At 43.7% G+C, this 25,545-nt stretch overlaps 2 protein-coding genes across 2 annotated transcripts in view; both read left to right on the top strand.

The window, feature by feature from the left end:
- The first annotated feature begins 3,180 nt into the window (after positions 1-3,180).
- On the top strand, positions 3,181-14,303 carry LOC116359853 (adhesion G protein-coupled receptor E1-like). Its single transcript, XM_031813725.1, has 23 exons — positions 3,181-3,211; positions 3,305-3,343; positions 3,654-4,031; positions 4,349-4,486; positions 4,812-4,961; positions 5,238-5,363; positions 5,704-5,847; positions 7,056-7,199; positions 7,334-7,480; positions 7,762-7,799; positions 8,034-8,114; positions 8,668-8,697; positions 9,256-9,439; positions 9,649-9,756; positions 9,955-10,130; positions 11,243-11,428; positions 11,537-11,743; positions 11,989-12,224; positions 12,617-12,707; positions 12,799-12,890; positions 13,304-13,463; positions 13,633-13,695; positions 13,876-14,303. Exons 1-23 carry the CDS (start codon positions 3,181-3,183, stop codon positions 13,951-13,953), a joined length of 3,027 nt encoding a protein of 1,008 aa, XP_031669585.1. The 3' UTR covers positions 13,954-14,303.
- Positions 14,304-21,386: 7,083 nt separating this feature from the next.
- The window catches only part of elfn2b (extracellular leucine-rich repeat and fibronectin type III domain containing 2b), a 157,023-nt gene continuing 152,864 nt past the window's right edge, over positions 21,387-25,545 (top strand). Inside the window, exon 1 of the mRNA XM_031814054.1 lies at positions 21,387-21,510. The gene's annotated coding sequence lies outside the window, so the exon portion shown is untranslated. The remainder of the gene's footprint in view (positions 21,511-25,545) is intronic.

Genomic DNA, 25,545 nt, shown 5'->3' on the forward strand with positions numbered 1-25,545 from the left:
GAACCCCTGAAAGCATGTTGAGAGAGGACTGCAGATAATGGTAGAAAATACATTTACAAATAAAACCAGGTTTGCACAAAGACAGCTGCGATTTACTTTCTCAAATCCTATTCACATGAACACAGGGAGTTGAAAAACGTGTTTTTGTTCTTGGTTTCTTTATTTTCCATTTGTCTTGTCAGTGTGCTGTATTTACATAGAGATCATCAGATGCAACAGAGCATGCCCAGCTTTACAAGACAAATTGACAGCACAGGCAAAACAGTGAGCAATGACGCACTATTTTACTTATTTCTAGGTTCTACTTCTTCTTTCTGTCTTTGTTCTGTCTAGTCCATCCACAGTATCGCTCCATCAGCATGGTTTTACCCCTGTTTTGTATGACCAACTTTTTTACAAGATTATCATTTTTTCAGAAGGGAGTTATAGGTACTGGTATAACATTGAAATCATATTCATTCAGTTATATTCATTCAGTTGTAGTATTTGCATTTCACATTGAATAATTTCCTGTACCTGTGAGAAACCACTCGAAAAAAGAAAAACAATCAGAGAAATGCATACTGAGACAGAGAACAGCATTAACAGATTTGTAATATTCTGTATGTAAGGGAAATAAACAAAAAAGGCTTCCCCAACCCATTCCCCCCAACCCCCTCAGTCCTCTTCAGGTGTGTTCTCTGAGAACCATCATGAGTCAACAGGTGAGATAGAAGTCAAGGCTTATCTCTGTCTGTCTTCAAGCTCAGCAGCAATGTTAACAGACATTCTTTGTTTAATAAACACTGCCCTGACGTGCACACACTTGTCATTCTGAGTGGCAACAAGGGTTTTTCACAGTATCCAAAACTTTGAGAATCTGTGATTTTATTTGACCAATTGTAAATTGTGTAAACTCCTCACCTGAATTAAAACATAACGTAAGGACCTGTGATAGGCACAAATCTTTTATGAGCACCTCGTTTATCTTGCCGCAAATTTGAATTAAGCTTCAAGTATTCTGTAGAAAGACCTTAGCAGTCATACGGACAGAGACTCAACAAGAGGCAAGGCAGGTTGAAGTGCTCAGATATTTATTAGATTATAGCTACAGGTTTTAGATGACAGCACGTCACACAGTGCTACCAAAACAAAGATCTACACACATGCAAGAGGCATTTCTCACTTGATACAATACATGGATTAATATTTTTCTGAATATTCTCTCACTTTTGGAGGACCACCTGCAATTGGACACAAACATTTATAATATAGACTTTTAACCGAATCAGAACAAAGAAAGTTTCGACAAGAACAGGTTAGTTGAAAAATTCCTTGCTTTCAATTAGCCAGGCTGTAATGGGTATGGAGCACCATGTATCTATTTAACAAGGCAGAGGGCACATGATTCCATGCAATGATGTATATAAACCCTAGATTGCTGATGCTATGTATTGGCCAATGATAGGCTATGAAGCTACTCCTCAGAAAGAGGTGTCCTCCATAGGAATGAATGGAATTCTACAGTAATTAAATGTATTTTGTTGTTGTAGTGGAGACAGTAACATTAGTGCTCTCAAAATGTTTTACTTCAAGGAAAAAATATATATTTTATATATATATTTTTTATATATATACAGTATGTTCAGTTCACATAATGTAATTTAAAATATGCATTAGGGTGTCTGTAATAGAATATACTTGCCAAAAACATATGTAGGTGGGGTTATATCTTTCCTGTTTGGCCCTGTCCGGGGGTGTCCTCGGATGGGGCCACAGTGTCTCCTGACCCCTCCTGTCTCAGCCTCCAGTATTTATGCTGCAGTAGTTTATGTGTCGGGGGGCTGGGGTTAGTTTGTTATATCTGGAGTACTTCTCCTGTCCTATTCGGTGTCCTGTGTGAATCTAAGTGTGCGTTCTCTAATTCTCTCCTTCTCTCTTTCTTTCTCTCTCTCGGAGGACCTGAGCCCTAGGACCATGCCCCAGGACTACCTGACATGATGACTCCTTGCTGTCCCCAGTCCACCTGGCCATGCTGCTGCTCCAGTTTCAACTTCCACCTGACTGTGCTGCTGCTCTAGTTTAAACTGTTCTGCCTTATTATTATTCGACCATGCTGGTCATTTATGAACATTTGAACATCTTGGCCATGTTCTGTTATAATCTCCACCCGGCACAGCCAGAAGAGGACTGGCCACCCCACATAGCCTGGTTCCTCTCTAGGTTTCTTCCTAGGTATTGGCCTTTCTAGGGAGTTTTTCCTAGCCACCGTGCTTCTACACCTGCATTGCTTGCTGTTTGGGGTTTTAGGCTGGGTTTCTGTACAGCACTTTGAGATATCAGCTGATGTACGAAGGGCTATATAAATAAATTTGATTTGATTTGATGTATACAAGAATAAATGCATTTCTACAGTATATCTTCCAAAACCCTTTTTACAACGGTGGAGGAGCACAAACATGGCTGCATAGTGGCTTCAAACCGGCCCCTGGGATTCATCTAAGGTTTATACTCATCGTTGCCTCCATCCCATCTGTAATAACCCTTGTGTGAATGAGAGCATATTGGTGGTGTGAGGAGCCTGTAGCACTCACTTCACCATATAGGCCTGTTCGTTGATTGTCCAACATTCATATCTAGTTATATTTTGCCATGTAGGCTATAAGGGCCAAGTGGGCTACTGGGATAGGTCATCATTTTTTAAGATGCATTTTAATTACAGTAGGCTAACAACGACCAGATCTGATCTGTGGTCAAGCCACACCACAAGCATAACATCTCTAGGCTATAGGCTAAGTCTTGATGGTTGGATATTTCCAGAGATCACAAGAAAATCCTTATTAGGCTTCTGAATTGCAAAGCCAATTTGAGTTGCCTATTGTAATTGTCTGAGGCTGTGTTATGCTACTTAAGCATTTACCACAGAGCAGGCCTCAAAATGGATGACATCCCCCTCTTCCCCCTCCCTGCCATCAGTGAAAGAATAGCTTCTGACCTCAGCCATCGTCTCCCTCACTTTGTTTTGTTAAGATGGAGGTTTGTATCCAAACCTAAAAAAGATCATTTGCATAAGTCTCAAACCTTCTGATAACAGAGTTTTGGATGGTGTGCAAATTGAGATGTTTCTCTTGGGATGCACGTATGGGTTAGACTGGGTGAACGTATTCAATGTATTCAGCCCTGGAAGAGGGATCTGTCAGGATGAGCTACTGTTCTCTGTCTCTACTCCTGGGTGAGTGAACTGATATTTCAGGATTTTATCCCAAATGATCACCATCTAGTATTACTGCCTGCCCTTGACTTTGTGTCTTCTCCTTCCTTTCAGGTTCTCTGTTCATCATTGGGACTTCCTCTTATCCTAATGGTAAGTACCCACTGGGCACAGACTGGTTGAATCAACATTGTTCCCACGTCATTTCAATGAAATGACTTTGAACCAATGTGGATAGAGGTTGAATTGATGCCTGTGCCCAGTGGGAAGTTCAATAGTTCAATAACCCCTGCATGTTCTTATTTTGTATTCTATGTGATCAGTTTGATTATGAGTTCTGATATTTGGTAGGAGGTTTAACAGTACAGAAGTAACTAAATTTCTCCTGATGATGGAACAGTGGGCCCATAGCTAAACCCTGGCATTGGGGCTCTATTTTTTATTGTCTTCTTCTTCCACCCAGGTTCCTGTGATGGCTACACGGCTCTGGATGAGCCTCGACGTAACTATCTCTTCAGCTCTTCCTCTCTCCCCGGCTACCCCATCAATACCGACATACAGCGAACAAACATATGGGTGCGCTACGTCGGGATCGGAGGGGACACCGTCATTCCACAATGTGCTCCACTCTATTACAGCGGGGTATATTATCCCATCCATCTGACCTTTACACATCCTCAGTCTGAGTCTGAGACTCCAACTACGGGCAATGCGTGTGGAAACACAGGTTCCTGCTGTAATTACAATGTAGCTATTCAAGTGATCTACTGCTCTTCTGGAGGATTCTATGTGTACAGGCAGATGAACAACCATCCAATCAACTACATGGGTTATGTGACATGTGAGTAGCGAGTTGAGAAATCCCCTGCTTTTTATATGACTTGTACAGTACTCCTCCCAAACACATGTTATTGTCTATTTAGCTCTGAAGTATATTGAGCTGCTAAAATGTACTTTATCTGAAGTTTAATTGATGGATTGGTGTATAGTAAAAGAGTAGTAAATCATAAAGCAAGCTACTTGTTTTTGAAGCAGTCAATCTGTTAAGGTCACAGAGACATTATATCTGACTTGAAGTTACCTCCTCTTGTGTCCCATTGTTCCAAGCTAAAATAGTAGACTGTTAAAGTAGACTGTGTGTCTGTTCTCTCTGTTCAGACCATAGGAACTGTGTGGTAGACTCCTGCGGTCCCCTTGCAGAGTGTAGTACAACCAAAAATGGAGGCTGTCAATGTGTCTCTGGATACAAGATACCTCCAAAACATCTACCCACAAACGAATCCTACGGTTGCCAAGGTAGAAGTGCCGTAGTAGCTATGTAATGGGCTGTCTGGTTTTATCAGTTAAATCAGTTTAGACAGTCCTACGTGTTTGATCTGTCTGTCTGTCTGTCTGTCTGTCGAACAGGACTAGGGGTAGGCACACTTTTTGGCTCAAGAGCCACATCAGGATTCAGAAATGGCAGATGTGTTATTCAAAATAAATTTAAAGGACAGAATAAGTATTTCTTAGAAAACAATCCACTGTGGGCTGCATTGAATTGACTAGCAGCCCGGGGCAGTATTTTTCCACCCTTGATGTAGAAGATAGCCTCTAACTCTGTCCTAACCCTCCCCAACAGATATCAATGAGTGTGAGGAGACCGCTAATCTCTGCGGTCCACATTCCAACTGTACTAATTCACCAGGAGTCTACAACTGTAGCTGTCTAGAGGGGTTTGTACCCTCAGACCCAGCCTTGGCACTCAACCCGACCCGCAACCCCTGCACAGGTATGTTTACCACTCATACACCTACTGCACCAATCATATCAATAACATGAGACCAGAGTTTGAATTTCAGGGCTGCTATGAACGACATACCTGCATTTTTTGCTGTTTTTAACTCTGTGAATATACTGTATATGTGTGAATTTGTCTGCTGTCTGCTGTGTAAGCAAGATTTTTTTTAAACATACAGAAAATCAAATTGCTGAACGCTGTCTAGTTTGTGTGCTTTGATTTGTGGAACTTTGTAAATATTGGCATATTAAATCTATGTCCCCCCAGATGTGAATGAGTGTGTGGAGATTGAGAAGGTTTGTGGTGGTTTTGGTAAATGTACAAACACACCAGGAAATTACACCTGCACCTGTTACAATGGATACAAGCCTGACGGACCCTTCGACTGCCAAGGTCTCTGAACAGCACTAACACTAGCTTTCTGTGATAAATCTGATTAAACTTTTTAAATATTTCAATATAAACCATTTATCTAGATGGGGACCGGTAAAACATGAACATATTGAATGGATAACAACAGTCATGTGTATTGCATCATTACATCTAACTTACGCTGATTTACAGTGCTTCCTAAAAGAGATGGAAGAACTCATGGTAGCATTTTATGTTACAGTATATTATTATCTATATCATACACTACGGACCATAATGTTGTCAACCTGGATGCTGCCTGGCACCCTGTCGTAAGATGCTAATATGCTAACTGAACTATTCAACTATTGAACCCCCACAGATATTGACGAGTGTTTCAACTCAACCATCTGTGGTCAGGAGTCTGTCTGTATCAACACACCAGGAGCCCACAACTGTACCTGTCTCCCAGGCTTCTCACCCACAAACCCAGTCCTAGACCCCAGCAAGGCCAACCCCTGTATAGGTACTGTGTTGTCTCACTGCTGTTGTCGTTAACATACTGTATCATGGGGCACTGACTAGGTTTACATCCCAAATGGCACCCTATTCCCTATGTATATAGTGAATGTGTATATGGGGTGTATGTATATGTACACAGGGTGCATGTATATAGTGAATGTGTATGTGTATGTAAGGTGTATGTATATGTACACAGGTGCATGTATATAGTGAATGTGTATGTAAGGTGTATGTATATGAATATAGGGTGCATGTATACAGTTAATGTGTATATAGGGTGTATATGTTCACAGGGTATATGTATATAGTGAATGTAGGGTGTATATGTATACAGGGTGTATGTCTATAGTGAATGATGTATGTATAAGATGTATGTATGTATATGTATACAGGGTGTATGTATATAGTGAATGTGTATTTAGGGTGTATATGTATACAGGGTGTATGTATATAGTTAATGTGTATTTAGGGTGTATATGTATACAGGGTGTATGTATATAGTGAATGTGTATTTAGGGTGTATATGTATACAGGGTGTATGTATATAGTGAATGTGTATTTACTGTGTATATGTATACAGGGTGTATGTATATAGTGAATATGTGTATAGGGTGTATATGTATACAGGGTGTATGTATATAGTGAATGTGTATTTACTGTGTATATGTATACAGGGTGTATGTATATAGTTAATGTGTATTTAGGGTGTATATGTATACAGGGTGTATGTATATAGTTAATGTGTATTTAGGGTGTATATGTATACAGGGTGTATGTATATAGTGAATGTGTATTTAGGGTGTATATGTATACAGGGTGTATGTATATAGTGAATGTGTATTTACTGTGTATATGTATACAGGGTGTATGTATATAGTGAATATGTGTATAGGGTGTATATGTATACAGGGTGTATGTATATAGTGAATGTGTATTTAGGGTGTATATGTATACAGGGTGTATGTATATAGTTAATGTGTATATAGGGTGTATATGTATACAGGGTGTATGTATATAGTGAATGTGTATTTAGGGTGTATATGTATACAGGGTGTGTGTATATAGTTAATGTGTATATAGGGTGTATATGTATATAGGGTGTATATGTATACAAGGTGTATATATACTGTATAGTGAATAGGGTGCCATTTGGGACATAACCTAGACCATAACTTGTTCTCATCAGTTGTATCTGTGGTTTGAACCCTACAGACATTGATGAGTGTCTGAACAAATCCGTGTGTGGTCCCGATGCCAACTGTACCAACTCTTATGCAGCACACAGCTGTACCTGCCTCTTCGGTTACCTGCTCACCAACCCAGATGCCATAGCCAGCCCCTTAAACCCATGCCTAGGTCTGTGACATACTTCACTGAGTGTGCGCGTGTATGCTTGCATGTAAAAGTGTGTGTGTATATGTGTGCTGTATCTTTGTATGTGTATCCGTTACTGTATGTGTGTATATCCCAGTGTTTGTTTCTCCCTGTAGACATAGATGAGTGTGCTAACACCCCTGGTCTATGTGGTCTCCACTCTGTGTGTACCAATGCACCAGGCACCTTCCACTGTTCCTGTGTGGAAGGATACTTCTCCTCCACTGGAGTACTGTGGGAAACTGACGTCACTGTGTGTGAAAGTGAGTCATACTTGTATTGTTTGGAAATATATTATGTACAGAAGAAGTCCAGTGTAGTGAAATGCTTCAGAGGTCTGATGGGAATTTGATATATTATTTCTCTCTCCCTCTCTCTCTGTTTTTATTTCTCTTTCTCTTCTCTCCCTCTCTCTGTTTTTATTTCTCTTTCTCTTTTCTCTCTCTCTCTCTCTCTCTCTCTCCTCTCTCTCTCCTCTCTCTCTCTCTCTCTCTCTCTCTCTCTCTCTCTCTCTCTCTCTCCTTCCCTCCATCCCCTCTCACAGGTGTTGATGATGTTCTAGCCGCCATAGTTCCCCCAGAGGTACGTGGTTGGTAACACACAGGTCTTTAGAATGGATCCTGTGCCAGTACCACCCATACAGTATGGTGGGCTTTAAAATTGATCCTGTCGGATGAAGATGTAGGAAAAGTCTCACTGACGACAAAGTTGTAACAACATTGTCATCTGGTTGTGCTGATGTTGTATTGATGTTGTGTTGATGTGCTGACGTTGTGTAAATGTTGTGCTGATGTTGTATCTGTGTTCCCACTGCAGGGCCAGTCTAAGGAGATGTACTTCCTCAACCAGATGAACCAACAGCTGATGGAGAACCCTGACATAGTCCTACCAGAGGGGGTCAGTATAGCAACCTTTACATCTGGTAGACGAGTCCTGTCCAGAAACTGGGTGGCGCACAATTGGCCCAGTGTCGTCCGGGTTAGAGGAGGGTTTGGCTGTCATTGTAAATACGAATTTGTTCTTAACTAACTTTCCTAGTTAAATAAAGGTTAAAAAAATACTAATTAACAACCCATAGCTCTCACTATCTATTCTAAACACTTCTGTAGATCTTGAGCCATATGTATCAAATCTGCCAGAGTAGGAGTGCTGATCCAGGATCAGGTTCCCCCTGTTCATATCATTTTGTTCATGTGATCTTAAAGTTTCAACTGATCCTCAATCAACACTCTTACTCTGAGACGCTTGAGACAAACGGCCTCTGACATGCTCGTTCGTTGATTTCTGGCGCTACTTAGTGGATCATTTGGAAATGGGTCAGGTTTCAGTACATAGTTCTATTCCCTACCCAGAGGGTCCTGTTTAATGTCTCCACATGCTAACCAATGTCATTGTATCTCTCCCCCGTTCCTCTCTCCCTTCTTTCTCTCCCATTTTCTTTTTTCCTCAGTCAGTGACAAACAGCCTCTCGACAGCCCTGGTAATGCCCCCTTCCAACTCTGTTTTAAATAATAATAATCGGAGTAGAGTTAGTTTGTCTTAGTCAAGGCAGTATGTTTATCATTGAGTAACTTTACATGCACATTAAGAATTCAATATTAAACTGATTATGGCTGAGTTCTGCTTATCTTCATCGGCGTTCCAGCGATGTATTTGATCTGTGCATGTGCCAGCACCGGGTACCGCACGTTTCCATCTAATGCGCGAGTGAAGTTCGCAAAAACTGTATGTGTCTTAGAAATATTTTTCACATAGAAACTTTTATGTCCGAACTCTGAATCAAATAGTCTTCTCAAAAATAACATGGTCACCGTGTTAGAATTATTTATTGGATTGGCGATTTCTGGCATTTATCAAAAGTAGCCTGATCTCCGATGTGTCAGTGTAAACAGGACTATAAGGGAAATGGTTCTTCTTGCAAAGCATGCAAACGTTTTAAACAAACTATTCTAATAACCTGACTATCCACAATAATCTCCTTATTGTGTGCATGTTACCGTTCTCATTCATGAATGCATCGATCTATCTATTTCCATAGAAGGTGTCAGGAGCGGGAACCATCTCAGCGCAGCAGGCCAGTACAGGCCAGGGGTGGAGTGGAGCTGGAAAGGATGGTGGGGAGTCTGGCAGTGTGGTCCTGAAGATCTCAGTGCTCCTGGTGAATGCCTTAGTGGACCCTTCTCAGGGCCGGGTCAACAAAACCATACACACACCTGAGCTGGGTAAGAAGAACCATTATGCAGTCTGGACCTACATACAGCCCCTACCACCTTTCCACCCCCCCCCCCTGCAGTAATGCAGTATTGCTTAGTTTATTTCCTTGTCAGTAGAAGTTGAAGTATAACTGGTATCTGTGTGTCTAACAGACACATAATCTCTCCCTCATTCTCCCCATATTAAATAATACTTGTACTGTAAATGTGTATGTTAGACATTAGTCTGCAGGTAATGGAGGCCAACAGTACAGACACCTCTTCCCTCTCAGCCAGGGGAAACACCATGGACATCAACCTAAAGGCTCTGGCCAGAAACAATAATGGTGAGATAGACCAGACACAGCAGCATAGTGGTGGTTAAGATCACAGTGAAGAATATCACCATGACCGTGACTATATTGGGAATCATACTGATGATAATGATATTGATGATGGTGGTGATGATACGATGATGTGTTGTTGGTGATGATATGAAGGTTCTGAGTGTTATTTGACGACAGCCCCCTACTCTGTTTCCCTAGGTACAGCATCAGCAGTATTCCTGACAGTCAGTGGGATGGAGAGCCTTCTGGGTGCTAGCTTCTTGCAGACAGAAAACCACACAGAGATGTTGTCTGATGTCATCACCGCCACACTGCCCAAGATCAACCACACCCAGCTCTCTGAGCCTGTCAACTTTACCATGAGCCACAAGAGGGTCTGTCTGTCTGTCTGCCTGCCTGCCTGTCTGTCTGTCTGTCTGTCTGTCTGTCTGTCTGTCTGTCTGTCTGTCTGTCTGTCTGTCTGTCTGTCTGTCTGTCTGTCTGTCTGTCTGTCTGTCTGTCTGTCTGTCTGTCTGTCTGTCTGTCTGTCTGTCTGTCTGTCTGTCTGTCTGTCTGTCTGTCTGTCTGTCTGTCTGTCTGTCTGTCTGTCTGTCTGTCTGTCTGTCTGTCTGTCTGTCTGTCTGTCTGTCTGTCTGTCTGCCTGTCTGTCTGTCTGTCTGTCTGTCTGTCTGTCTGTCTGCCTGTGTGTCTGTCTGCCTGCCTGCCTGCCTGTCTGTCTGTCTGTCTGTCTGTCTGTCTGTCTGTCTGTCTGTCTGTCTGTCTGTCTGCCTGTCTGTCTGCCTGTCTGTGTGTCTGTGTGTCTGTGTGTCTGTCTGATTGTTCAGTCAACTGTTCTGCCAGTTCTTGGTTGTGGTGACACCATTTACCAGATGGCAGCAGCCACTACTCTCACATCTTTGGATGCCGTTTGTTAATGGGGACACAGTGCCATTCATTTTATTACTGGTGAGAGTTTTAATACTCACCACTGCGTCCTGTATCAAAGGGTTGGCTGGTCACTGTTAAAGTCCCTGGTGCCACTAGGGCATTTTAAACCCCTGATAATAAATCAGTTCACAGAGGTGTACAATTGTTTTAATTGATTGACTTTAATAACTTGTTTATGAACTCTCTCTCTTTCTGTCCATCAGTTGAGGTGCTGTGTTGATGTTGCTGGTCTGTGCTGGTTATTCACTCTCCCTTAATCTGTTCATCTCCCTTCTTTTCCGTCTCTCCCCAGCTGTGTCTATACACCCCTCCATCCCTCATAGCATACTGTCAGCATTTAAACATCTCTGTCTCTCTCTCCTCTCTCTCTCTCTCTCTCTCTCTCTCTCTCTGTCTCTCTCTCTGTCTCTCTCTCTCTCCTCTCTCTCTGTCTCTCTCTCTCTCTCTCTCCTCTCTCTCTCCTCTCTCTCTCTGTCTCTCTCTCTCTCTCTCTCTCTCTCTCTCTCTCTCTCTCTCTCTCTCTCCTCTCCCTCTCTCTCTCTCTCTCTCTCTCTCTCAGAGGTTGGCTGAGGCTGGCCTGATGACCTGTGTGTACTGGGAAGACAGAGGAATGGAATATGAGAATGGAACCAAGGGGAGGCATTGGTCAGTGAACGGCTGTTGGGTTGTGTTCTCTGATGAGAACTACACAGTGTGTAGCTGCTCTCACCTCTCCACCTTTGCCCTCATCATGCAGACAGGGGAGGTACAGGCTCTGTGTTTGTGTGGGTTGTGATTGTGTGTGTGTTTGTGTTCTGGTGCACATGTTAGTATGTGTATTCATGCTTAATTGTGTGTGTCTCCATCCTTCCAGACTGTGTCGGAGGACAATCCCTTCCTAGAGTGGGTGAACAGAATGTGTGTGATCGTGGGCCTGGTCTTCTTTGCTCTGGCCATCCTCACCTTCCTGCTGTGTAGCTGGAACCCTAAGATCAACAACACAGCCCGCCTCCACCTCTGCCTCTGCCTCTTCCTGTCCCATCTGCTGCTGCTATTGGATTACACCTACCTCACTCACAAGGTGCTGGGTTAGGAAAGAACCTTCATTTGTATATACATGTCTTCTTCGTTCTCATTGTGTGTGTGTGTGTGTGTGTGTGTGTGTGTGTGTGTGTGTGTGTGTGTGTGTGTGTGTGTGTGTGTGTGTGTGTGTGTGTGTGTGTGTGTGTGTGTGTGTGTGTGTGTGTGTGTGTGTGCGTGCATGCCTGCATGCGGGTGAGCATGTCCATATGTTAATATCTATCTCATAGTCCTCTCTGTCCCCAGCTGGTGTGCTCCATCATGGCAGGTCTCCTCCACTTCCTGGTAGTGGCCAGTTTCCTGTGGATGCTGCTGGAGGCGCTCCAGCTCTACCTGCTGGTCCAGAGACTCTCTAGGATCCAGGTCATCCAGAGGGAAGGCCTCCAGAAGAAATACCTCTTCCTGATTGGATATGGCATCCCCCTGGTGATCGTGGGTGTGTCTGCAGCTGTGAAACGTGACGGCTATGGGGGATCTAAAGTGTGAGTAGAAATTTTACACACACACACATTATCTCTCCTCCACTAACACACACACACACATTATCTCTCTTCACTAACATACACACACACATGATCTCTCTTCCACACACATGCATTATCTCTCTTTCACTAACACACACACACACACACACTATCTCTATTCCACACACACGCATTATCTCTCTTCCACACACACACACACACACACACACACACACACACACACACACACACACACACACACACACACACACACACACACACACACACACACACACACACACACACACACACACACACACACACACACACACACACACACACACACACATATTATCTCTCTTCCAGTAACACACACTTACAAGACATTTTCATTTGTTTCTGTGTTTCAGATGCTGGCTGAAGCCAGAACAATACTTTACCTGGGCTGTGTTAGGGCCAGTGTGTACTGTCCTAGCAGTGAGTGGATCTACATGCACTCACGCATACACACACACACGCACGCACACACACACACACACACACACACACACACACACACACACACACTGACCTCCTTATGCTTCTTCCACAGCTGAACTGGATATTGTTCTGCGTTACAATCTGGAGTTTGAGACCTACCTTGGCTAACATGAAGAGTGATGTCTCACAGTCCAAAGACACCAGGTGTGTGTGTACATATGTCTGTGAACATACAGTAACTATGCCATGTAATGTGTATGTTTGTTGATACCGATGGGAATGTGTGGTAGTGTTAGTATTCTTGTCTCTTCATATGAATCCATATGATGTTTTTATACCATTCCCTCCCTCCATCCCTCCCTCCCTTTCCCACTCTCTTACCTCCCTCTCTCCCTCTCACCTCTCTCCCTTCCTCCCCATCTCATCTCCCTCCCTCCCCCCTCTCACCTCCCTCCCCCTCTCTCACCTCCCTTCCTCTCTCACCTTCCTCCCTCCCCTCTCTCACCATCCCCCTCTCTCATCTCCCTCCCTCCACCCTTCCTCTCTCTCTCCCCCTTCCACTCTCACCTCCCTCCTCCCTCTCTCATCCCCCTCACTTCCATCCCTCCCTCTTTCAGACTGATCATCTTTAAGATCCTGGCACAGTTTGTGATCCTGGGTTGTACCTGGGTGCTGGGCTTGTTCCAGTCCACCATGGTCTTCAAGTACCTCTTCATCGTGCTCAACTCCCAGCAGGGCACCTTCCTCTACATCGTTCACTGTCTCTTCAACAAGGAGGTAGACCTGCACCACAAGCACACACAATCCCCCCCCCCCCCCCCCACCCACACACACACACACACACACACACACGTTCTTAACCTCCCCTCTGTCTGCCCTCCACGGTGTGGTCTGTGTATAATCAGTGTTGGTGTGTTGTTGTTGTTGTTGTTGTATTGTATCATAGGTACGTGATGAGTACAGGAAGTGGCTGGGCTGTTCTTCCAGCTCCTCTACTCCAGACTCTATGGTAAGTCTATACCTTCCTCACTCATCACTAGTTGTTACATCTATGTGAGGCTTCCTCTTCTTTCCAGGATGAATGTAATGTTACTGAATGACCCTCTGGCCAAGTCCCTTCTAGAACTTATGTAAGCATAGTCTTTTACCACAGAAAGTCTAACCTGTTGAGGTCTTGTTTTTCCAACAGAAAGAAGCACCTTCCGTCTCTGAAGACCTGGACAAGGCTGGTGAAGAGAGACAAAACAAAGGAACACGGCCAGGATGAGAGCAACATGATACGATACCATCAGACCTTCAAAGCATTTCAACACAGTGGGCCTCCACGGGATATCTTTCAATGCACACTGTACACACTAAGTATGAGAGAGAGAGAGAGGTGTGTTTATATGGATGTTAATGACTCAGAAAACACAGCCTGACCTTTTGTATTTACTAATATTTCCTTTATCGACATAAAACAATGTTTTATTAGCCTGCAAATGTATTTATAGAATTTCATATTTATAAATTATATACACAGTAGTTACAGCATATTTACCTGTGTGCAAAATAAACAAATGAAAATGTGTAGGTTGCAGTTGTTTATATATAAATAAATAACTGCGTCTCTACCTGCTTTGAGTCTAGCGTTTACCATTGGATTGTCCGTCAGGGACAATAAAGATTTATTCAATGGAATCCCTGTGGCTGAGCCCAGATAAGAAAGTCCCGTTCAGCTGCAGTCTGAAGGGTTTTGAGAGCATAGCGACTGGGTTTCCAGACAGATGGCACAGGAGGGGTGAGGAGAGGACAGGAGGGCATCCTCTCAGAGCTATAATAAAATAGCTGGAAGAGACCCACGGTTGGAGACAGACAATACTGTGCTTGCATACTGCTGTAATGCCCTCTTTTCACCACACGGTGACAGCACCTAATCATCAATGCTCTTGCTCTCATTGGAGTCAGGAGTTAAAGTGAGGACACAGGTCTTCTGTTGATGGAGAGATACCATTGGGTGAAGGCCTTTGTTCCAGCCATGATTCAATTGATTAACAAATAATGAAAACCTGGTGGGGTTGTAGGGAGAGAGAGAAAGACATACATTTGGAGATGGATAGATAGATGTCAGGACAAGTCAACTGGAGGAGGAGATAGAGAGGCATACAGAGATGGATGGAAATAAAGGGAGATTCCCAGACGGGTGAATGCAGCCGCAGGAGTGAAAGAGAGTACAATAGGGGGACAGAGAAGAAGAAGAAGATGAAGATGAAGATAAAGAAGAAGTAGGTGGAGGAAAAGGAGGAGGCTGGTGTGGGGTGTTTTGCTCCGAGTCACAGTGCTGCTAGTCTCTTTGCCTGTTACCATGGGAACCCAGCTGCAGTGCTTGCTGGAGTCGTGCTGGTCTGTCAGCCGGGAAACGCTGTTGGGTTAACAGCCCTGCTCTTTGAGTTCGAATGAGTTAGACTTTGTCAAAATAGTCAGGAATAAACTCCAAACCATGTTAAAAATTGATGCAGTGCGCCTGGGGGTGTTTAGTATACAAAGTTGCTAGGCAGCTAACTAATCACCCACTGGGCACAGACGTCAGGTCAACGTCTAGTTTTCATTGACATTTGGTTGAGTTGTCAACTAACGTGAATTTAAAGTGAAATCAAAAAATGCACTATGTCATTGGATTTAGGTTAAAAGTTGGGTGAAAAAAAGATTAAATGCCCTAACTGTATGTTGATGATTTTTTCCACATTGATTCAACATCAGCACATTTATTTTGGGGGTTGAAATGACATGGAAACAATGTTGATTCAACCAGTTTTTGCCCAGTGGGCAGACATTTACTGAATTCCAAATCAATCTCCAGTTCTCCTCAACTCTCCTCCAGGCACTCCTTTAGTTCTGGAAGGTGCATATAGGATAACATGGTAATTGCTTTACTTTGCTGTTTAATTGGATGGGTGATATTTTTCCATATCCTAAGGGGCAGAGGTCGATTGGGATTTCAGTGGAAGTCTTCCATATTGTGTCTGTAACTATGCTTAAAGTCTCTGAGATGTCTTTCTGTCCAACAGGCCTGGGGGTTAGTTAGTGATACAGTGATATGACCAATATGTTACGAATTCCCTGCCAGAGACTCTTAGCACACCATATCACAGCTCTCTCACAGCCCTCTCTTTCTAACTTCTGTAGTAGGCTACCCTCCCCCACTGGAACCAAGCAGGCCAGGGGGGTCATAAACTGGCCCTTCACACCTAGGACCCTGGCCAACGATTTGTTGCTAGGGGTCATGGTTGCCAGGGGCCTTATGACACTGTGGGGTCATCACAGGCAGTCAGCTTGGGTCCCAGATCACAAACTCATGCCTCCGCCTCGGTCTACTTCAAGCAGTCACAGAGAGAGCAGCAAGCTCATCTCTGTCCTGCACAACAACTGCTGGACTCATATCTCTGAGCTTGTGGGATGGTGTGCGTGCAGAGTTGTGAGATATTTGTATATTGTTCTTCGTAGTTGATACTATTGTTGGATAATGTCTTTGTCTATAGCTGTATTGTAATACGTCAGGTAGCATATATACTGAACAAAAATATAATATAAACTGTTGGTCTCATGTTTCATGAAATTAAATAAAAGTTTCCAGAAATGTTCCATTCACACAAAAATCTTATTTCTCTCAAATTTTGTGCACAAATTAGTTTACATCCCTGTTACTGAGCATTTCTCCTTTGCCAAGATAATCCATCTATCTGACAGGTGGGGCATATCAAAAAGCTGATTAAACAGCATGATCATTACACAGGTGCACCTTGTGCTGGGGACAATAAAATGCCACTCTAAAATGTGCAGTCACACAACACAATGCCACAGATGTCTCAACTTTTGAGGGAGGGTGCAATTGGCTTGCTGACTACAGGAATGTCCACCAGCACTGTTGCCAAATAATTGAATGTTCATTTATCTACCATAAACGTCATTTTAGAGAATTTGGCAGTACGTCCAACTGTCCTCACAAACGCAGACCACGTGTAACCACACCAGCTCAGGAGCCCCACATCTGGCTTCTTCACCTGTGAGATCATCTGAGACCAGCCACCCGGACAGCTGATGAAACTGTGCATTTGCACAACTGAAGATTTTCTGCACAAACTGTCAGAAATCGTCTCTGGGAATCTCATCCGCTTGCTCGTCGTCCTCACTGAAGCCCATTGTCGTGCCATTCATCCACCGCCATCACCTCACCTCATGTTTCAGCATGATAATACACAGCCCCATGTCGCAAGGATCTGTACACAACTCCTGCAAGCTGAAAATGTCCCAGTGCTTCCATGGCCTGCATACTCACCAGACATGTCACCCATTGAGAATGTTTGGGATGCTCTGAATGGACGTGCACGACAACGTGTTCCAGTTCCCGCCAATATCCAACAACTTCGAACAGACATTAAAGAGGAGTGGGACAACATTCCATAGGCCATAAGGAACAGTCTGATCAAATCTATGCAAAGGAGATGTGTCACTCTGTATGAGGCAAATGGTGGTCACACCAGAAACTGACTGGTTTTCTGATCCACGCCCCTACCTTTTAAAAAAACTCTTAGCCTACAATTTCCAGAAATCGAATTAACATAATAAAACAATCCCCATCAAAATCTGTTTGTTTAAGCTAGAGATATCAGTTTTTCTGCAAGTGCTCAATCCACCGCATCTGCCAATATCCCCCTCCTGCATCTGTGGTGAAAGGTGGCAGAGCTGGAGCGGGGTTTGTCAGAGCATGAGGCAATCCACCGCATCTGCCAATATCCCGCTCCTGCATCTGTGGTGAAAGGTGGCAGAGCTGGAGCGGGGTTTGTCAGAGCATGAGGCAATCCACCGCATCTGCCAATATCCCCCTCCTGCATCTGTGGTGAAAGGTGGCAGAGCTGGAGTGGTGTGTGTCAGAGCATGAGGCAATCCACCGCATCTGCCAATATCCCCCTCCTGCATCTGTGGTGAAAGGTGGCAGAGCTGGAGCGGGTTTGTCAGAGCATGAGGCATCCTGAAAATCGGTCTTCTCGCAAAAATGTCTGTAAAGTTGGAATTGCCTACAAATGATTATGACCACTCTATTGAAATAACACACTGGTGTTCTCCATTTTGTTCAAGGAAGCCCACAAACCCCACAAGACTCGTCTGACGTCGGAACAGCCTCTTCTGCCAACTTCTGTCTATAGTGTGAAAATGGTTTGGGCTACACACTAATATAACCACTCTGTGGACAGCTGAGACTCTCACAAACATACCGGTGTTCTCCATTTTTCTCTAGGACACAAGCCTCACAACACTCTTCTGAAGGTCCCTGGTACCAGTTCAATTTGTTTATGGAAAATAAGGAGATATTTTGCCAAATTCATCCAATAATTTTTTTATATATATTTTCGATACCTTAAGGGGTCTTAAATTCGAAATCAAATAGCTAAATGATCTTTGATATGATCCTCTCCCCTTGCTTAGACACGGTTTAGACTAGGGTTACGGTATCTGTGACCATCAGATGCATATCTGTATTCACATTCATGAGAAATCCATAGATTAAGGCCTAATGAATGTATATCAACAGACTGACTTCCTGATATGAACTGTAACTCAGTCAAATCTTTGAAATTGTTGCATGTTGTATTTATATTTTGGTTCAGAGACTGTTTTCATCCTTCCCTTGATAATATCCTTGTTGGTCTACTTGTGCTATCAGTTATAGTGTTGTGTACAGGGGATTCATTACCTCTGTTTCTTCTGTTTCACAACCACTACCATTCAACTACCTTTGCATGTACATTTCGTCTGTGTGTGTGTGTGCGTGTGTGTGTGTGCGTGTGTGCGTGTGTGTCAATAAAGTATCCTGGTGTGTAAGTGAGGTTGCATCATTCCCCTCTTACCGAGGGAGGTGCTAGTGGGTCACAGATCAGCCCAAACTGAGTTGCTCTCTTTCTCACATGCCCTGAAGGTTGGAACCAAAAAGACCCAGGAAGAGATCCTGTTCCCCCCACTCTGTCTCTGGTCTAGGGACATAATTATGATGAATCAGTTTATAGTTTGTAATCTATCAATGTTATGGTATGTTTAAGGTAAGATAATGACTAAATGATTTATACTTTAAAATGAATGTTAAGGCAATAACTAACAGTAGTCCACCCTGTCACTGGATAATGGAGTGAGATGTATTTGAATCATAAGACTAGAATTGTGCATAGAAAAAGAGGAACAGTTTTTTAAATTTTATTTACCTTTATTTAACTAGGCAAGTCAGTTAAGAACAAATACTTATTTTCAATGACAGCCTAGGAACAGTGGGTTAAATGCCTTGTTCAGGGGCAGAACTACAGATTTGTACCTTTTCAGCTCAGGGATTTGATTTTGCAACCTTCCGGTTATTAGTCCAACGCTCTAACCACTAGGCTACCCTGCCGCCCCAGACAAGGAACTGTGGCAGACAACATGTGACCACTGTGAAACTAATAACAGGGAAGAAGGTCTCTCCACCCAGGAAGGGGAGAAACCGTTAGGCTTGCAGTAGATTATGTAACACGTTGCAGGATATGATAAGCAATGTATGTGTTGGAGTAGACTTGTAAAAAGCATTGACAGTGTTAGAGAAGAGGAGGGGCATTTATAAGGGGTATGGTATATGGTATGACCAAATGTGAGGTAGAAAAGGCTATGTGCATTGTATGATTTTCAGAGCTCTCGTAAATAAACATTCCGGCTATTGTAGGCTGGGACTCTGTCTGTTTCATTCAACTAGAATCTTACAAATTCTGGGTTGCAGACTGAGCAGTTTAATTGAGGTTCAGTTTATGAACATTGAGAACATGATTCTCTTAACAATCAAGTCATCTTACTGCTCCCCGATGATGCTAGGTGCTGCATGTGTGGATGTGGAGTACTGCACGTCTGCACATGACAGGGGTGTATCATACACGTATCTATGCAGCATTCTCAGTTCTCTACCTTGTATTATCATACTCAGCCCGATACTTAAGTCACTAGGACATTGGCACACACGCACACACACACACACACACACGCACACACACGCAGACACGCACAGACACACACACGCACACACACAGACACGCACACGCACAGACACAGACACACACACACACACAGTTTGAGAGATGTACTATTTGAGTTTGAGCATGTTCATACATGTGAACCAGACTGGTTCAAAATCCCCACTTCTTTACCCTTGTTTATATCATATCTTCCCACATAGCCTAAAGATATAATATACTGTACATCTTCCCATATATTAATTAATTCACTTTTTTTCACACACACACACAGTTCCCATTACATGCAGCTTCCTCAGTGTTCCATGTTTTCCTGTGGGATAATCCTCTGACAGGTGTTTCTGGCCACAGCTCCATACTCCCTGTCTCACCACTGGTCTGGTCCAACACCCGTCCAACAGAAGACTACACACAGACACTCATAAGGGCTTTTCTCTCTCTCCTACTCCTGTCTCCTAACCCTTTTCTTTCTATCTCTGTCTAGATTGATGGGGTGATAAGGGGTGAGGTTGGTTGGTGAGGGGAGTATTGTTGGGGTGGGGGGGGTATTGAGGGGTGAGGTTGGTTGGGGTGTGGGGGTATTGAAGGCTGAGGTTGTATACAGTATGAAACAGAGCTATTGAGGGGTGAGGTTGGTTGGGGAGTGGGGGGTATTGAAGGCTGAGGTTGTATACAGTATGAAACAGAGCTATTGAGGGGTGAGGTTGGTTGGGGAGTGGGGAGTATTGAAGGCTGAGGTTGTATACAGTATGAAACAGAGCTATTGAGGGGTGAGGTTGGTTGGGGAGTGGGGGGTATTGAAGGCTGAGGTTGTATACAGTATGAAACAGAGCTATTGAGGGGTGAGGTTGGTTGGGGAGTGGGGAGTATTGAAGGCTGAGGTTGTATACAGTATGAAACAGAGCTATTGAGGGGTGAGGTTGGTTGGGGAGTGGGGGGTATTGAAGGCTGAGGTTGTATACAGTATGTAACAGAGCTATTGAGGGGTGAGGTTGGTTGGGGAGTGGGGAGTATTGAAGGCTGAGGTTGTATACAGTATGAAACAGAGCTATTGAGGGGTGAGGTTGGTTGGGGAGTGGGGGGTATTGAAGGCTGAGGTTGTATACCGTATGTAACAGAGCTATTGAGGGGTGAGGTAGGGTGAGTCAGAAAGGGATTGAGTTAGGGTGAGGGCAACAGAGGATTAGTCAATGCACCCACCTCCTCTCCAGGTGCTAGGGGCTCTCTGCATTGCTGAGTGAGTGGAATACCAGATTTACCTGATAAAACCCATAAAACCACTCTGAGGAATGACTAGTTTGATTGTGTCAAAGTGAGATGTGTCTAAGACATTACATTTGCAGACAAATAAGATATATTCATTGACATTAGCCTACTGTTCATTTATAGTAGGTCTAGTTGTTGTTATGTTAGTAGCAAATAGCCCAGTCAGTGGCGGTCAGTGCCGTTTATGATGGACATGGACAGACAGTGGCACATTCAATACCGCCTTACACACTCTTGACAGCATCTAGTTTATCTAGGCTGTAATCATTAGTCCAACAGTTGCAAACAGAGGATGATGGTCCTCCCCTTCCTCCTCTGAGGAGCCTCCACTGAGCCCATTGCAATTCAATCTAAGCAGGAGTGTCATTACCTCCACAGAGAGGTCTCTCTCTCTCTCTGTCGCTCTCTCTATCTCGCGCGAGCTCTCATCCCTCGCGCGCTGTGCAGCTGAACTACGGCGTTGGCAGAGAATATAAAAAAATCTGCCTCTTTGCTTCAAGCGTTGGAAGAATATTTTGGAACGGAAATCAGAGGAGGTACGGTAATAATTTGTTTACCTTCCAAGCGAATGTGAATTATTTTGTAAATGGCATGCTCCTGTAGTCGCATAGTAATGAATAGTTCAGAGGGAAACGGATCGATGGTACCAGGCGAATGCTGTTGCTTGCAGAGCAGCCACCTGCGCTAAACATAAGCTCTGCGTTGTCTGTCTATCGACGCAGCAGCACGAGTAGACGACATGGTTCTGTAGGCAAAGCCTACTGCTTTCAATAGCCGATTTTGTGTTGGTGATTGTGTTGTTAGTTTTTTAAATGTTGGAATTCAGATTGATGATGTAGGCTATAATTAGTGGAGGACGCAATAGCCTAATGGAAACATGGCCTATTTCAGTTACAGTTGTTGGATATGTTTGTGCGGCGATACATCTATACGAAACATTATATGTGTTCAGGCTGCTTGGGAAAAAGAATGAGAAAGACGGTGTCGGTCGATAGATCTACGGTTGGGCGCGCGGATGGACAGATGTGAGAGGGGGATTTGGAGGGAGGAGGGGAATCACGCGGGGATAATACTGTGACGTTCTGCATGTGATGTGTTCTCTAGACAAGTTTGTGTTATATATTTCTTTCTCTCTCTCTCTCTCTCTCTCTCTCTCTCTCTCTCTCTCTCTCTCTCTCTCTCTCTCTTTCTCTCTCTCTCTCTGCATAACGCAAGGCTGACAGGCTGTCACAAGCAAGCGTGTGCACGTTGGATAATATGGATTATATGAGAAAGTATTTAAGAGTATTGGCTGAACAGCATTGGTTGTACGTCTTGAAATAATACTGAAAATGTGTCTGCGACGCGTGTGAGTGTGGAGGCTAAGGGGGGAGAGAGAGCGAGAGAGAGAGATGGCTTGGTATCAGCAGATGTTGACACACCACGGTGTCCCCTTCTCCACCGTCTGCCATTTGGAAGTTAAGACACCAATCACACTCCTGACCGACAGTGAAAACAATTCACCCGCCCACACGTTTCCCTGAACGGATGGCATGAGTAGTGAGCTGAACGCAGAACCCTGATTTGTTATAATCAAAGACACACAGATGAATCATGATCACTGCACTGAGTTTTCATTAGGCTGCCTAGTTCTCATTTCTGTATATCTAGTCTGTTTTACAGTTACTTCTTCAAGTTAGCTTAATCGAGATGATATCTATTTTACTAGGTATATTATTAGTCTTCACTGTGAGAATATCCCATTGGGCACACAGTGGTTGAACAACGTTCTTTCCACCATTTCAATGAAATTAGGTTGAACTAACGTGGAATAGAAGTTGAATTGATGTCTGTGTCAAGTGGGATCTTTATGAGAGAGAGTTGCATGCTGAAAAAGGCTAATGCGTCTGTCAGCACCATGGACAGTGCATCATGCTGATTCAGCAGGGATCACGATAAGGAAGGCTATAGCAGGTTAAAACATGATGATGCTTGTACAGTATCCAGCCCTCCAGAGTTATCTCTGCAGAGTTACCTCCAGAGTTTTCAGGAGCGTCAGGTGCGGTGCCTGGTTGGAACTTAACCTTGCAGCACTCCAGGCCCGGGTCAACCCAGGGTTACCTATGCTACCCCCTGCTCCAGCCGCTGATTATGACCCATCCACTCTGGTGAATGGACCATAGGCCAGAGGGCTTTGGCTTTTCATCCAGTCAGCCAGTGTTGAATGTTAGTCCCCTACGACCCTGCTAACATAACCACATAGATAGAGCCCCCTACGGCTCTGCTAACATAACCACATAGATAGAGTCCCCTACGACCCTCCTAACATAACCACATAGATAGAGTCCCCTACGGCTCTGCTAACATAACCACATAGATAGAGTCCCCTACGACCCTGCTAACATAACCACATAGATAGAGTCCCCTACGGCTCTGCTAACATAGCCACATAGATAGAGCCCCCTACGACCCTGCTAACATAACCACATAGGTAGAGCCCCCTACGACCCTGCTAACATAACCACATAGATAGAGCCCCCTACGATGCTGCTAACATAACCACATAGGTAGAGCCCCCTACGACCCTGCTAACATAACCACATAGGTAGAGCCCCCTACGACCCTGCTAAAATAACCACATAGATAGAGCCCCCTACGACCCTGCTAACATAACCACATAGATAGAGTCCCCTACGACCCTGCTAACATAACCACATAGATAGAGCCCCCTACGGCTCTGCTAACATAACCACATAGATAGAGTCCCCTACGACCCTGCTAACATAACCACATAGATAGAGCCCCCTACGACCCTGCTAACATAACCACATAGATAGAGCCCCCACGGCTCTGCTAACATAACCACATAGATAGAGTCCCCTACGGCTCTGCTAACATAACCACATACAGTCCATTCGGAAAGTATTCATCGTGACTACAAAATATCTCAAAAGTTACCAGTAAACTTTGCCAAAACATTTCAAACTACTTTTGTAATTCAACTTTAGGTATTTTTTTATGTAAATAATCGATCGAATTGAAGATGGGATGATCTGTGTTCAATACAGGAAGAAAACAAACTGAAGCATGCTTTCTGGTCACACGCCTCTATCTAACAGTACACTTCAAGTGACCCTCGTTCAAGATGGCCGTACTTCTTCATTACACAAAGGAATAACCTCAACCAATTTCTAAAGACTCCTGACATCCAGTGGAAGCGATAGGAACTGCAAGAAGGTCCCTTAGAAATCTGGATTCCCAATGAAAACTCATTGAAAAGAGAGTGACCTCAAAAAAAATACATCTGAATGGTTTGTCCTCGGGGTTTCGCCTGCTAAATAAGTTCTGTTATACTCACAGACATGATTCAAACAGTTTTAGAAACTTCAGAGTGTTTTCTATCCAAATCTACTAATAATATGCATATCTTATATTCTAGGGACGAGTAGCAGGCAGTTGAATTTGGGCATGCATTTCATCCGGACGTGAAAATACTGCCCCCTGTCACCAAGAAGTTAATAGACAAAAAATGTGCTTTTCTTTCAAAAACAAGGACATTTCTAAGTGACCTAAAACTTTTGAACGGTAGTGTAAATATATAACGACAGAATTGCTTGATGATAGGTGCCAGTTGTTTACTGTCAAGCCAGACAACATATTATAGCAACTTTGGTTTTAGAAGTGGGGGTACATAATTTTTATTTTTTACTTAAATTCTCTATCCAGTCGGATAAACACGCCAAACCGCTCGGAGGTGTCTGCATGGTCCTAAAGCACAACGTTGCCTCGTTTTGTATCACATTCCAATGATAAAACTGGGGAGGCCAAAAATGTCCCCCCATCCCCAGTGAAAGTTGTGTCCCTATATTACAGATATATTTCAGAGATGGAATGTAAATATTTCATTGATATATCAAGACCCTGAGAGCAATTAGCAATTATTTTTTGACATTTCTATTAAGAACAATCACAGTAACGGTAATACAAATTAGACAGCAGTGTGACATGACCTGACAATAATTACAGTTGTTACTGGTGTTGTCGAGAACTGCTACCCACGCACCGTGAGGTGATTCAAAGTGTGTGTGTGTTGTGTGTGTGTGTGAATTCCTTCCCGTCCTACACACACTGAGTAGTGATTGCGTGTGCCGGTGACATTCCCAGTCTGTTGCAGTAATTGAGATCTGATTGAGTAATAGGTGGTGTGTGTGTTTATGTGTGTGTGTGTGACTGTGTGCATGTGTACACCATACATGCATCTGTGTGATCTGTGTGAGTGTCTCTTTGTGTGTTTTTATGTCAGTGTGTGTGTGTGTGTGTGTCTGTGTGCATGTGTGCACCGATGCATGTGTCTGTGTGAGTGTTTGTCTGTGATTATGTGAGTGCGTGAGTGAGTGAGTGAGTGTGTGTCTGTGTGAGTGTGTGTGTATGAGTGTGTGTGTGTGTGTTACTGTAGGTTAGGAGGTCTGATTGAGTTGCTAGTGGTCTGGTGATTGAGGTTGGTAGTGGGAGGTGTGACAGACAGCCTGTGTGCGGAGCCACTATCTGTGTCCGTGTAAATGTGTGTGTGTGCGTGTGCGTGTGTGTGCGTG

Source organism: Oncorhynchus kisutch, unplaced genomic scaffold (genome assembly GCF_002021735.2).
Source record: "Oncorhynchus kisutch isolate 150728-3 unplaced genomic scaffold, Okis_V2 Okis06b-Okis10b_hom, whole genome shotgun sequence".
Classification (NCBI taxonomy): Eukaryota; Metazoa; Chordata; class Actinopteri; order Salmoniformes; family Salmonidae; genus Oncorhynchus; species Oncorhynchus kisutch.